The sequence below is a fragment of the Amyelois transitella genome, chromosome 10 (assembly GCF_032362555.1).
Source record: "Amyelois transitella isolate CPQ chromosome 10, ilAmyTran1.1, whole genome shotgun sequence".
Lineage (NCBI taxonomy): Eukaryota > Metazoa > Arthropoda > Insecta > Lepidoptera > Pyralidae > Amyelois > Amyelois transitella.
Window position 1 is genome coordinate 3,413,818 of NC_083513.1, and position 15,132 is coordinate 3,428,949.

The 15,132-nt window shown below is 33.0% G+C and overlaps 2 protein-coding genes across 2 annotated transcripts; both read left to right on the forward strand.

Annotated features, from left to right (window-relative positions):
• The first annotated feature begins 3,362 nt into the window (after nucleotides 1-3,362).
• LOC106137637 (acyl-CoA Delta-9 desaturase) lies at nucleotides 3,363-6,733 on the forward strand. Its single transcript, XM_013338497.2, has 6 exons — nucleotides 3,363-3,636; nucleotides 4,126-4,256; nucleotides 4,579-4,784; nucleotides 4,986-5,171; nucleotides 5,671-5,866; nucleotides 6,197-6,733. The coding sequence occupies exons 1-6, from the start codon at nucleotides 3,393-3,395 to the stop codon at nucleotides 6,398-6,400; spliced, it is 1,167 nt and encodes a 388-aa protein (XP_013193951.1). The 5' UTR covers nucleotides 3,363-3,392; the 3' UTR covers nucleotides 6,401-6,733.
• A 2,450-nt stretch (nucleotides 6,734-9,183) lies between these two features.
• On the forward strand, nucleotides 9,184-12,731 carry LOC106137639 (acyl-CoA Delta-9 desaturase-like). Its single transcript, XM_013338499.2, has 6 exons — nucleotides 9,184-9,480; nucleotides 10,124-10,254; nucleotides 10,577-10,782; nucleotides 10,984-11,169; nucleotides 11,669-11,864; nucleotides 12,195-12,731. Exons 1-6 carry the CDS (start codon nucleotides 9,237-9,239, stop codon nucleotides 12,396-12,398), a joined length of 1,167 nt encoding a protein of 388 aa, XP_013193953.1. The 5' UTR covers nucleotides 9,184-9,236; the 3' UTR covers nucleotides 12,399-12,731.
• The last annotated feature ends 2,401 nt before the right edge of the window (nucleotides 12,732-15,132 follow it).

A 15,132-nucleotide genomic window follows, 5' to 3' on the forward strand; every position in this document is an offset into this window, starting at 1 on the left:
CGACGCCAGCATATACTTACTGTAGTTTTTTATTTAGCTACGTTTCCTCCTTCTTACGATGTTAACACTTTTACATTTGAAGTTCTTTCCTTTATTTCGGAAAGTTAGTTTTTCTGTCCTGAATGCCGTTTATTTTTATTCTCCGAACCACCGTCGCGGCGGGTGCTATTACTACTACTAGGAACACGACGAGAAAGAGCTATTTATTTAAATTACGTACGTAAAAAAAAAAATTATCTTCAGGTACCTGTGTATCTTGCTATGTCTTCGATATGGTAAGAAGGTATGAGAGAAAATAATAAAGATTAAATATTAAAAATAAAAATTACATATCACTTTAAGTACCGTGTTTTCTTATTTTTTTAACCACATGTTAGTGAATTCTCTTAAATGATCATGGCAACTTCTAAAAGTGAGATTTTTTAATTAACACAGGAAGTGGAAACCATGGATTTGTGTCCATCGGCGAGGATGTCAATATGTTTGCCAAATAAAAATGAGGCTGCTGAAGATCGGTAAAAAAACAACCTGAAGTGTTTAGTTACATACTTACTGCAAGTTAATTTACTTATACCATTTTACTCTTGGGGCAGGCAGACCTTGGATTTCTTCTTGCTACCCAGCTACGAGTACAGACAAGAGAGTTACAGCGTATAATTTAATAGTAGTTACGTAGTTTGAATGCTCCCCATTGCTTTTACGGTGAGGGATTAAGTACGTGATATATTCGTATATATTTATTATTTATTCAAAGTAATATTGAATAAAAATAAAAGGCAAGGTACAATGGGTGGACTTTTAAATGAAAAGGATCGTATATCAGTCAACCTCTAGGTTAAACAGCGAGGAAAGAATTGATAATGTAAATTGAACGTGGTTACATTAGCGTTGAGGTGGACGACTGATTAAACGTTCGACTCATTAACGAAAAGCACTCTGGTTACAAACCCCATGCAGTTAATCACGTGCCAGTGACTTTCATACTTAGAAAAAATGAGATTATTTTACAAATTCGATTATGTGTATAAATTTATTTAATGTATAGGCCTTTCAAAATCATTGTATTCACAGACCGTTTTCAAACATTACAACCTGTCTTGCGCGAATGTGAAAACCATATAGGCTTTTCCTTACTCCGTACTTTATATATACAAAATTTAATGAAGATAGCTCCATTGGTATGGACGTAAAAAAAAAACAAACTCACTTTCACATTTAAAATATGTATTGGTACGGACTATACAGAGTTTTGCCGGGGTAAAGTGTAGAAACGAAAGTAACAATATTTATACACCATATCTACACATTTGTCACATTTTTTCCCCTGACAGTGTTGTCAAAGCAAATAATCACAACACTATTAAGTAAAACCACAAGACGCCCACGTTAGAATGGCTTGATAACGTGAAATACAATGATAGTGACAGGTTTCTAAAAGAAGATTCCAAGGTTTCCTTTACAAAACTGCGTGGGAAGAGATGCAGCTGGCACATATTTATTTATTCACTAGCTGAAGCACGATTTCGTTCCATTGGCTGAATGAATTTCGTCTTTATATTTCCCATAGTTTAGCTGGCCCATCACGGTTCTCCATCAGGTGTTCCAGTTTTTAAAATAATACTAGCCTACCCTTCATGATGCCCAGGCTAAATAGCTAAATAACAAAAAATATTCAATTCCGTCCAGTAAATCCCGAGATTAGCATGTAGTACGTATGACAGACAACGATCATCGCCTCATTGTATGTAAATATTGACTATTATGAATTGATTTAACTTAATACTTACTGATTTAAATGTATGAACGGCAGATATTTGAACCTTTATTTAGGGAAGGTGTGAAATTACAGACACATGCACTATGTTGTTCTTTTATTATCAGACAAACATGGACGTTTGTATAAGTAAAATGCTGCTGCTCTAATTGCATTTTACGGTTAGATGGTATTGAGATGAGATGGAGTAATGTAAAGTTTCAGGAACCACACGGTATTAGGTATAGTAACAAATAACTATGCCATCAAAAACTTCCTGTAAAAAAACCCAAGTCTCGCAGCTCAGTCTTTCTACCGTTAAAAGTTGTGAGATCCATATAATGCCAAGTCGGTTAATCTATTTAGTCTCTACTCAAAGGACTTTCTGTCTTAAGTTATTACACAAGTTATTATCATGCCAATATTAATAATATTTTATGTTTTAAACAAATAAATAATTTTAATTTTTAGTGGTACTGTACTGGTACTGAGCTGCGAGACTTGGGTTTTTTACAGGATGTTTTTGATGGCATCTCACTTCTTTTTGTAGAGTCCTACATTTTGGTACCGTCTACTTCTAACGAATTTACATAAAGGCTTTGTCTTATTTCTTAAATTAATTAATTTATAATATATAGCGGATTTATATTATATGATATTTATTTCTTAGATTTTCGTACTTCGAGAAATGTCCGATCATGTGTTTTTCATTCCGTCGAACATTTTACAAGTAATAATGTTGTTCAGTTTTATGGGCTAAACACACCCTTGCCCACCCTGTACCCCCTCCTGTTGTGCCTCATATAGTAGGTACCTATTATTTGCTATTATAGTGTAAAAATTATCCATTAACTGCAAATGTAACCTTGTAATCCTATACATTTATATGGGACTACAAAGTTGTTCATGCAGTTGGTGTAATTAGAAAACCGGACCGAAATTATAAAAAAATTAGGTTTTCCCATGATAAAGACACTAAACTCTATTTGTATGTCAGTGAGTGACAAAATTCAGAAACTTTAACAAGTTGTCATACTTAAACTGCTGGTTCAAATTGACTGAAATTTTAAATATATCGTGTTTATATAATGCCTAATTAGTTACTGAATTCAGGCTTCTTGTTTTATCCACAACGAAATTATAGGGGGGTCGAAAGTAGCCTGAATTGCTTCTAGAAAAGGATGGTACGGCCGTGTCGCTTTTTTTTTTGCTCGACTTACCGTGCCCCCTGATATGGACTTTAAAAATTTTACAGGCAGTAGCAAATATTATCAATTTTCATGAACTCACGAAGTCTCAGTATCTCACAAACTGTAGGAAAGTAAAAGAAATACCACCAACACACCATTCACAGTAGCTTACAATATGTATAAATTTATTTTGAGATGATGTGCAACCATGGAATCATACATTACCCGTGCCCAACCCGCTTCTTGCCAAAAATTTTTTTTTTTCCACCTGCCCTTTCTCAACGTTTTACTTTAAACATCAAATGGTGGGCGGTATAAATTTTATGGTGTCAATCATAACCACTCCTATGCATTTTAATTCAAAATTTTCATTAATAAAGGTAGGTATATAATTTTAAAACAGACACACGTTCCAAATAGATTTATAGCTTTCACGTGCATTAGTAATAATGACGGCAACAATCACAGAACGTATGAAATCTGAAGAAAAAGCCGAATTTCATACTGAATCTGAAAAAACTGAAAAACCATTAGATGATGTGCTTTTAAAAACTGGTATAGGTACCGACTTCACCTACAAACATGAAATAGTTTGGATCAATGCGATTTTACTAATGACTCTAAATTTTTTTGGTTTATGGGGTCTTCTGCGTCTAATAACGGGAAAAATTTATCTCAAAACTTTTTTATGGGGTAAGTTAATGTTTATTATAATTCAATATGATAAAAAGTCCTAAAGTTCTCAAAATAAATTGATAACGCTGATATTGTGTGTGCACAAGACAATTTCAATATTTAGGGCGTTAGCGATTTCATGACTACATTTGAGCTAAAAGGCAAAATTATATACATTACTACCAGTATATACGAGTATGTAGATATAATCCCTATGATCCTTGCGATATAAATATATAGATCATTTCACGAGTGCCTTCTTCTGGTTGAATTCAAAACACCAACATAAATTTATTAAATTTCTAGGCAAATTCAGTTCATGAACCTGAATAATTTTTCATACAAATCCGGAATGAAAAATATTTTTGCCGTTTGTTACAAACGAGCGCTCAGCTCAGAATTTCATCCTCACTCGATTCTTCTACATAGCATTTCCCAACATCAGATAGCAATTCAGATTTATTTTCAGAAGATAATCTGTTTGATGTAGTAATTGTGTGTTTTCAGGTTTTTTTGTAGCTTATTTTGGTTCAGAAGGGGTAACGATTGGAGCTCATCGACTGTTTACTCATAAATCATTCAAAGCTAAGCCAATTCTTAGAGCTATTTTAATTTTTGGGCAAACTGTTGCTGGACAGGTGAGCGATAAACCAGATATTTTTTGTAATTACTCATATAATATTAACTTAATAAGCTGTATTGAAATTTTGTTGCAGAACAGATTATATGTACATTTATATGAAAATTCCCAAAAGGATAGGAAGAAACTGAACTTTTTACTTATTACAAACCAAGCATATGTACTTTTTTGCTTTATCTACATACTTTCAAAAGATCTCTTCAAGAGAACTCTTTCCCTGAATAGTAGGCAGAGTTTATCTGCATTTTTTCACTTTTCATGATACGTTTTCAATATCCATGAGAAAACTACAGAAGATATTGAGATTTAATTTGTTTTAGAATTCAGTATATGTTTGGAGTCGAGACCACCGCCTGCACCACCGCTACACTGACACTGATGGAGACCCGCACAACTCTAAACGAGGTTTTTTCTTTTCTCACATGGGATGGTTAATTATGAAAAAACATCCATTAGTCATGAAGCTGGGAAAGAACATCGATATGAGTGACTTAAAAGCTGACAGGATGATTATGTTTCAAAAAAAGTAAATATTTATTTAAACTTTATTAAAAAACCAATGTTTACATAATGGATTTAATGCTCATTATCTGACTGTCAAGATATCAAATATGTCAACATCCTCATATTATATTCAGTTTTTATATTCTGGCAAGAGTATGTTCACAATAAAATTGATTCCATATTTCCAAATTAAAATTTTACCGCAAAATGTTAATGTTTTCAGATACTTCTTTCCACTATACTTAATCTTCGCGTTCCTGATACCCGTTTGGATTCCAATAGCGTATTTCAATGAGACATGGCTGAACTCATTACTTTGTTGTTATTTCTTTCGCTACACCCTGAGTCTACATGGCACATGGCTTGTTAACAGCGCTGCGCATCTTTATGGGACTAGGCCTTATGATAAGTGAGTACCTATTGAATCTATAGAATCTAGCTACATAAAATTATATAAAGATTTAAGCACCTATAGGTTTATGTTAGTTTTTCTAAACATACAAACGTTTGCAATATATGTAAGGGAAATTATGAATATACATTTAAGACCTTGTTGTTCGCAAATAATAATTTGAATTTGAAATTATTTCTTATAAGCATATTTTGTATTCATTTAGATACATCACAAAGTAAATAAAAGTCAACGGACCCCAAGCCCTCGAAACATTGTGGCGGAGGATGTAATTGAGTAAATTTTTCGATTTTTTTTTCCATATAACAAAACCAAAACAGAAATATCAACCTTAAGCCGTAGAATTTGGATTTGATGGTTGGCTCATATTTTCGGATTACTGAACTATTATCTCATGAATTATAGGTCTTTCATGAGATATTCCTTGACCTACGCTGATTATTGCACTTGACTAGAAATAAGTATGATCTTATGATCTGGCTTGTTATTATTTTAGGAATCTGCAGCCAGTAGAGTCATGGTTCGTGTCTTTTATAAGTCTTGGTGAGGGCTGGCACAACTACCACCACGCGTTCCCGTGGGACTACAAGGCTGCGGAACTGACCATGCACTTCAACCTGACAGCCACCTTCATAAGATTTTTCGAAAAGATCGGTTGGGCGTACGACTTGAAAAGTGTTTCACCAGAAATGGTAAATCGACTTAGTAACATTTTTTTTTATTCTAAAAGTGCTATTAAATTGGTATTCTGTATTAAGGCGATGGGCTAGCGCTAGGCTAGCCTATAGCTGGCTAGCGTCTTTGCGAGACTTTTGGCTCCGTCTACCTCGTGAAGAATAAGGACGTGATTATATTTGTGTATATTTTTGTTCTTTGTTTTAATTTATGATGCAAATGCGACAATTGATAATCAGTTGCCACGATGAATATGATAACCTAGTTTATATCTTCCAAAACCGTATTTAACTTTTATACTCTATTATTATTCTATAAAATTAATATGGCTCATTATTTTCTTCTAGGTTACAAATAGGATCTTAAGGACGGGAGATGGTACCCACTATGAACTTGGAGACGAAGAATTGAAGAAAGCGGTAACCGCTAATGGAATCTTACATCCATTAAATCCAAGTTACAATGTCACATATAAAGCACCTGAAATAAAACTTAAACCTGAAGGACTGCCATTGTTCCACGAGAAGGATGTTCTCAAACAAGACAAATAATAAATTGCGAATGTGGTATATTTGTAAAGCAAGAAAATAGTTATAGCAAACTGCAGTTCGCCAATCCGTTTCCACCTGCAACTAGTATCACAATAATATGAAAATCAAAAAAAAATATTTGAGTATTCATAATATTAATCTTGTTAAAATAATTATATTTCACCACATCTTAATTGTGCTTACAATAAATTGTACATTGGTCGTACCTATAAGGTTTTCTAAATATCTTAAGAGTACAAAACGTTTCTCGAACTAGTCACCATATTACCATGTCAATTTGTTTTATGGCTTATTGAATCGTTTTTGAAGTAAATAAAATTATCTAATATTTTAGATATTGTTATTTACTATGCAAATCAGAACTTTTTTACAAATTTTACTAGTTGAATTAAACAGTCAACCTCTAGGTTAAACAGCGAGGAAAAATTTGATAAATGGAAATTGGACGTAATTATGTTAGCTATTAAACGTTAGACTCATTAACGAAAAGCATGTTATGCAGTTAAATGTACCAGTGACTTTCTTACATACATACATACATAAAATCACGCCTCTTTCCCGGAGGGGTAGGCAGAGACTACCAGTGACTTTCTTACTTAGAAAAAATAATATTATTAACGTTATTAAAATTATTTCAGAACTTATTATTTAAATTAATAAGCATGATTATTTCACAAATGTGATTATGTGTATAAATTTACTTAATGGATAGGCCTTTCAAAATCATAGTATTCACAGACCGTTTTCAAACATTATAACGTCTTGCTTTCGGTGCGCGAATGTGAAAACCATATAGGATTCTCCTTACTCCGCACTGTATATATACAAAATTTCATGAAGATAGCTCCATTGGTATTGACGTAAAAAAGAAAAAACATCGTGGTATCGAAATTAAAGTAGACAACATACATACTTACATGTGATCACGTCTATATCCCTTGCGGGGTAGACAGAGCCAACAGGCTTGAAAAGACTGAATAGCCACGATTGACTGATTTTCGCTTATATTTATATGTTATAGGTATTATGTCGTACAATGATAAATGACTTTGAATTTTAAATTTCGTAACTTATTTGCAGGCAAACTCATGCCTTGAGTTCATTCAAATGTCGATAACTTTTTTTTCAGTAAACCGACTTTGATGAAACAAACTTTAAATAATTTTCTGAGTTAAAACAAAGCAATTAGTGAAAGTTTCAAGTAAATCGGTTCAGTACTTTCGGAGATAATCGTGATCATACATACAGACAAATAGACAGACAGACAGACAAGAAATTTAAAAAAATATATTTTTGCTTTCTATTATTCATTCTAAGTGTCCCTCTATCCATTTCAGTCAAAAATACTAAATGTACAGACAAAATATTTTTACTATTTTATTATATGTATAGATTAGTATGGACTATACAGAGTTATGCCGGGGTAAAGTGTCAATGATAGATCTGCATTAGAGACGAGAAATAAAGAAAGTAACAATATAAATTTACCATATCACGTTTTTACCCCTGACAGCGTAGTCAAAGCAAATAATCACAACACTATTAGGTAAGTAAAACCACAGGACGCCCACGTTAGAATGGCTTGATAACGTGAAATACAATGATAGTGACAGGTTTCTAAAATAAGATTCCAAGGTTTCCTTTACAAAACTGCGTGGGAAGAGATGCAGCTGGCACATATTAATTTATTTACTAGCTGAAGCCCACGATTTCGTTTCCTTGGCTGAATGAATTTGTCTTTATATTTCCCATAGTTTAGCTGGGCCATTAAGACTGCAACAAGTGTTCCAGAACTTTTTCTGATGAACTATAAAAATCATATATTTGGATCACCTGATACAACCTGATGATCCTTTCTATATTACTTACAGTTTAGCTGGACCATCATGGTTCTCCATCAGGTGTTTCAGTTTTTAAAATAATTTCTAGCCTACTCTACATGATGCCCAGGCTAAATAGCTAATGAAGGTGTGAAATTACACACACACACATGCATTATGTTGTCCTTTTATTATTAGACCAACATGGAAGTTTGTATGAGTAAAATGCTGCTCTAATTGCATTTTACGGTTACATGGTATTGAGATGAGATGGAGTGATGTAAAGTTTCGGGAACCACACGGTATTAGGTATAGGCAGTAACAAAAAACTATATGGACTTTAAAAAAAAAAAATACTGAAATGACATTTCAGTATTTGTTTTCCAAGAAACATACATGTTATGTACTTGGGTAAATAGTTGTTTTTTTTTCCAAAGTAGTCGTTTACATACAACGTTGTTTTACTGTGACGGGCGACAGCTCCGCCTACTAGCAGCGTGTGGTTCAACACGCATTTTGTCGATTTAGGGTTCTGTAGACGTAATGTTTCACCCTTGCCCAGGTCTTTCATAATAATTTGTAAGTGCATATAGATCATTAATTAATTTAACGATCGCATTTCAATAAAGTGTAAAATTTTACAGGCAGTAGCAAATATTATCAATTTTCATGAACTCACAAACTGTATCTAGGTATCTAAGAAAAGTAAAACCACCTACCAACCATTCACAGTTGCTTACAATATGTATAAATTTATTATGAAATGATGTACAACCATGGAATCTTACTATATGCGTCCAACCCAGTTTTAGGCAAAAATTTTTATCCACGTGCCCGTTCAACTCAAAACTTTTACATTAAACAACAAAGAGTGGGCGGTTTAAATTATAATGGTGTCAATCATAACCACTCCTATGCATATTAATTCAAAATTTCCATTAATAAAGGTATTCAATTTTAATACAGACACACGTTCCAAATATTATTAGTTATAGCTTTCACGTGAATTAGTAATAATGACGGCAACAATCATAGAGCGTATAAAATCTGAAGAAAAAGCCGAAATTCATACTGAATTTGAAAAAACTGAAAAACCATTAGATGATGTGCTTCTAAAAACTGGTATAGGTACCGACTTCACCTACAAACATGAAATAGTTTGGATAAATGCGATCTTACTAATGACTCTAAATATTTTTGGTTTATGGGGTCTTCTGCGTCTAATAACGGGAAAAAATTATCTCAAAACTTTTTTATGGGGTAAGTTAATGTGTATTATAATTCAATATGATAAAAAGTCCTAAAACTAAAATTCTCAAAATAAATTGATAACGCTGATATTGTGTGTGCACAAGACAATTTCAAGATTTAGGGCGCTAGCGATTTCATGACTACATTTGAGCTAAAAGGCAAAATTATATACATTACTACCAGTATATACGAGTACGTAGATATAATCCCTATGATCCTTGCGAAAAATATACCGATCATTTCACGAGTGCCTTCTACTGGTTGAATTCAAAACACCAACATAAATTTCTAGGCAAATTCAGTTCATGAACCTGAATAATTTTTCATACAAATCCGAAATGAAAAATATTTTTGCCGTTTGTTACAAACGAGCGCTCAGCTACAGCTAAATTTTAAGAAACTTTAGAATTTAAATGTGGTGCGACTATAATTTCTTTTATCTTTTAAGTTCTGCTTAAACTTTGTTTTCTTTTATCCGTTAGACAGAATAAGAAGTGAGATATCGTCAATTGAATACCGCAGTCTCTATTGTGGTTACTTGAAAATTTCATCCTCACTTGATTCTTTTATATAGCATTTCCCAACACCAGATAGCAATTCAGATTTATTTTCAGAAGATAATCTGTTTGATGTAGTAATTGTGTGTTTTCAGGTTTTTTTGTAGCTTATTTTGGTACAGAAGGGGTAACGATTGGAGCTCATCGACTGTTTACTCATAAATCATTCAAAGCTAAGCCAATTCTTAGAGCTATTTTAATTTTTGGGCAAACTGTTGCTGGACAGGTGAGCGATAAACCAGATATTTTTTGTAATTACTCATATAATATTAACTTAATAAGCTGTATTGAAATTTTGTTGCAGAACAGATTATATGTACATTTATATGAAAATTCCCAAAAGGATAGGAAGAAACTGAACTTTTTACTTATTACAAACCAAGCATATGTACTTTTTTGCTTTATCTACATACTTTCAAAAGATCTCTTCAAGAGAACTCTTTCCCTGAATAGTAGGCAGAGTTTATCTGCATTTTTTCACTTTTCATGATACGTTTTCAATATCCATGAGAAAACTACAGAAGATATTGAGATTTAATTTGTTTTAGAATTCAGTATATGTTTGGAGTCGAGACCACCGCCTGCACCACCGCTACACTGACACTGATGGAGACCCGCACAACTCTAAACGAGGTTTTTTCTTTTCTCACATGGGATGGTTAATTATGAAAAAACATCCATTAGTCATGAAGCTGGGAAAGAACATCGATATGAGTGACTTAAAAGCTGACAGGATGATTATGTTTCAAAAAAAGTAAATATTTATTTAAACTTTATTAAAAAACCAATGTTTACATAATGGATTTAATGCTCATTATCTGACTGTCAAGATATCAAATATGTCAACATCCTCATATTATATTCAGTTTTTATATTCTGGCAAGAGTATGTTCACAATAAAATTGATTCCATATTTCCAAATTAAAATTTTACCGCAAAATGTTAATGTTTTCAGATACTTCTTTCCACTATACTTAATCTTCGCGTTCCTGATACCCGTTTGGATTCCAATAGCGTATTTCAATGAGACATGGCTGAACTCATTACTTTGTTGTTATTTCTTTCGCTACACCCTGAGTCTACATGGCACATGGCTTGTTAACAGCGCTGCGCATCTTTATGGGACTAGGCCTTATGATAAGTGAGTACCTATTGAATCTATAGAATCTAGCTACATAAAATTATATAAAGATTTAAGCACCTATAGGTTTATGTTAGTTTTTCTAAACATACAAACGTTTGCAATATATGTAAGGGAAATTATGAATATACATTTAAGACCTTGTTGTTCGCAAATAATAATTTGAATTTGAAATTATTTCTTATAAGCATATTTTGTATTCATTTAGATACATCACAAAGTAAATAAAAGTCAACGGACCCCAAGCCCTCGAAACATTGTGGCGGAGGATGTAATTGAGTAAATTTTTCGATTTTTTTTTCCATATAACAAAACCAAAACAGAAATATCAACCTTAAGCCGTAGAATTTGGATTTGATGGTTGGCTCATATTTTCGGATTACTGAACTATTATCTCATGAATTATAGGTCTTTCATGAGATATTCCTTGACCTACGCTGATTATTGCACTTGACTAGAAATAAGTATGATCTTATGATCTGGCTTGTTATTATTTTAGGAATCTGCAGCCAGTAGAGTCATGGTTCGTGTCTTTTATAAGTCTTGGTGAGGGCTGGCACAACTACCACCACGCGTTCCCGTGGGACTACAAGGCTGCGGAACTGACCATGCACTTCAACCTGACAGCCACCTTCATAAGATTTTTCGAAAAGATCGGTTGGGCGTACGACTTGAAAAGTGTTTCACCAGAAATGGTAAATCGACTTAGTAACATTTTTTTTTATTCTAAAAGTGCTATTAAATTGGTATTCTGTATTAAGGCGATGGGCTAGCGCTAGGCTAGCCTATAGCTGGCTAGCGTCTTTGCGAGACTTTTGGCTCCGTCTACCTCGTGAAGAATAAGGACGTGATTATATTTGTGTATATTTTTGTTCTTTGTTTTAATTTATGATGCAAATGCGACAATTGATAATCAGTTGCCACGATGAATATGATAACCTAGTTTATATCTTCCAAAACCGTATTTAACTTTTATACTCTATTATTATTCTATAAAATTAATATGGCTCATTATTTTCTTCTAGGTTACAAATAGGATCTTAAGGACGGGAGATGGTACCCACTATGAACTTGGAGACGAAGAATTGAAGAAAGCGGTAACCGCTAATGGAATCTTACATCCATTAAATCCAAGTTACAATGTCACATATAAAGCACCTGAAATAAAACTTAAACCTGAAGGACTGCCATTGTTCCACGAGAAGGATGTTCTCAAACAAGACAAATAATAAATTGCGAATGTGGTATATTTGTAAAGCAAGAAAATAGTTATAGCAAACTGCAGTTCGCCAATCCGTTTCCACCTGCAACTAGTATCACAATAATATGAAAATCAAAAAAAAATATTTGAGTATTCATAATATTAATCTTGTTAAAATAATTATATTTCACCACATCTTAATTGTGCTTACAATAAATTGTACATTGGTCGTACCTATAAGGTTTTCTAAATATCTTAAGAGTACAAAACGTTTCTCGAACTAGTCACCATATTACCATGTCAATTTGTTTTATGGCTTATTGAATCGTTTTTGAAGTAAATAAAATTATCTAATATTTTAGATATTGTTATTTACTATGCAAATCAGAACTTTTTTACAAATTTTACTAGTTGAATTAAACAGTCAACCTCTAGGTTAAACAGCGAGGAAAAATTTGATAAATGGAAATTGGACGTAATTATGTTAGCTATTAAACGTTAGACTCATTAACGAAAAGCATGTTATGCAGTTAAATGTACCAGTGACTTTCTTACATACATACATACATAAAATCACGCCTCTTTCCCGGAGGGGTAGGCAGAGACTACCAGTGACTTTCTTACTTAGAAAAAATAATATTATTAACGTTATTAAAATTATTTCAGAACTTATTATTTAAATTAATAAGCATGATTATTTCACAAATGTGATTATGTGTATAAATTTACTTAATGGATAGGCCTTTCAAAATCATAGTATTCACAGACCGTTTTCAAACATTATAACGTCTTGCTTTCGGTGCGCGAATGTGAAAACCATATAGGATTCTCCTTACTCCGCACTGTATATATACAAAATTTCATGAAGATAGCTCCATTGGTATTGACGTAAAAAAGAAAAAACATCGTGGTATCGAAATTAAAGTAGACAACATACATACTTACATGTGATCACGTCTATATCCCTTGCGGGGTAGACAGAGCCAACAGGCTTGAAAAGACTGAATAGCCACGATTGACTGATTTTCGCTTATATTTATATGTTATAGGTATTATGTCGTACAATGATAAATGACTTTGAATTTTAAATTTCGTAACTTATTTGCAGGCAAACTCATGCCTTGAGTTCATTCAAATGTCGATAACTTTTTTTTCAGTAAACCGACTTTGATGAAACAAACTTTAAATAATTTTCTGAGTTAAAACAAAGCAATTAGTGAAAGTTTCAAGTAAATCGGTTCAGTACTTTCGGAGATAATCGTGATCATACATACAGACAAATAGACAGACAGACAGACAAGAAATTTAAAAAAATATATTTTTGCTTTCTATTATTCATTCTAAGTGTCCCTCTATCCATTTCAGTCAAAAATACTAAATGTACAGACAAAATATTTTTACTATTTTATTATATGTATAGATTAGTATGGACTATACAGAGTTATGCCGGGGTAAAGTGTCAATGATAGATCTGCATTAGAGACGAGAAATAAAGAAAGTAACAATATAAATTTACCATATCACGTTTTTACCCCTGACAGCGTAGTCAAAGCAAATAATCACAACACTATTAGGTAAGTAAAACCACAGGACGCCCACGTTAGAATGGCTTGATAACGTGAAATACAATGATAGTGACAGGTTTCTAAAATAAGATTCCAAGGTTTCCTTTACAAAACTGCGTGGGAAGAGATGCAGCTGGCACATATTAATTTATTTACTAGCTGAAGCCCACGATTTCGTTTCCTTGGCTGAATGAATTTGTCTTTATATTTCCCATAGTTTAGCTGGGCCATTAAGACTGCAACAAGTGTTCCAGAACTTTTTCTGATGAACTATAAAAATCATATATTTGGATCACCTGATACAACCTGATGATCCTTTCTATATTACTTACAGTTTAGCTGGACCATCATGGTTCTCCATCAGGTGTTTCAGTTTTTAAAATAATTTCTAGCCTACTCTACATGATGCCCAGGCTAAATAGCTAATGAAGGTGTGAAATTACACACACACACATGCATTATGTTGTCCTTTTATTATTAGACCAACATGGAAGTTTGTATGAGTAAAATGCTGCTCTAATTGCATTTTACGGTTACATGGTATTGAGATGAGATGGAGTGATGTAAAGTTTCGGGAACCACACGGTATTAGGTATAGGCAGTAACAAAAAACTATATGGACTTTAAAAAAAAAAAATACTGAAATGACATTTCAGTATTTGTTTTCCAAGAAACATACATGTTATGTACTTGGGTAAATAGTTGTTTTTTTTTCCAAAGTAGTCGTTTACATACAACGTTGTTTTACTGTGACGGGCGACAGCTCCGCCTACTAGCAGCGTGTGGTTCAACACGCATTTTGTCGATTTAGGGTTCTGTAGACGTAATGTTTCACCCTTGCCCAGGTCTTTCATAATAATTTGTAAGTGCATATAGATCATTAATTAATTTAACGATCGCATTTCAATAAAGTGTAAAATTTTACAGGCAGTAGCAAATATTATCAATTTTCATGAACTCACAAACTGTATCTAGGTATCTAAGAAAAGTAAAACCACCTACCAACCATTCACAGTTGCTTACAATATGTATAAATTTATTATGAAATGATGTACAACCATGGAATCTTACTATATGCGTCCAACCCAGTTTTAGGCAAAAATTTTTATCCACGTGCCCGTTCAACTCAAAACTTTTACATTAAACAACAAAGAGTGGGCGGTTTAAATTATAATGGTGTCAATCATAACCACTCCT

Coding starts and splice junctions, on each gene's coding strand:
- LOC106137637 (XM_013338497.2), top strand. CDS start 3,393: ATGACGGCAACAATCACAGAACGTATGAAATCTGAAGAAAAAGCCGAA. Junction 4,785..4,985: donor ATGATTATGTTTCAAAAAAA/GTAAATATTTAT, acceptor TAATGTTTTCAG/ATACTTCTTTCCACTATACT. Junction 5,172..5,670: donor GGGACTAGGCCTTATGATAA/GTGAGTACCTAT, acceptor TTATTATTTTAG/GAATCTGCAGCCAGTAGAGT.
- LOC106137639 (XM_013338499.2), top strand. CDS start 9,237: ATGACGGCAACAATCATAGAGCGTATAAAATCTGAAGAAAAAGCCGAA. Junction 10,783..10,983: donor ATGATTATGTTTCAAAAAAA/GTAAATATTTAT, acceptor TAATGTTTTCAG/ATACTTCTTTCCACTATACT. Junction 11,865..12,194: donor AAAGTGTTTCACCAGAAATG/GTAAATCGACTT, acceptor ATTTTCTTCTAG/GTTACAAATAGGATCTTAAG.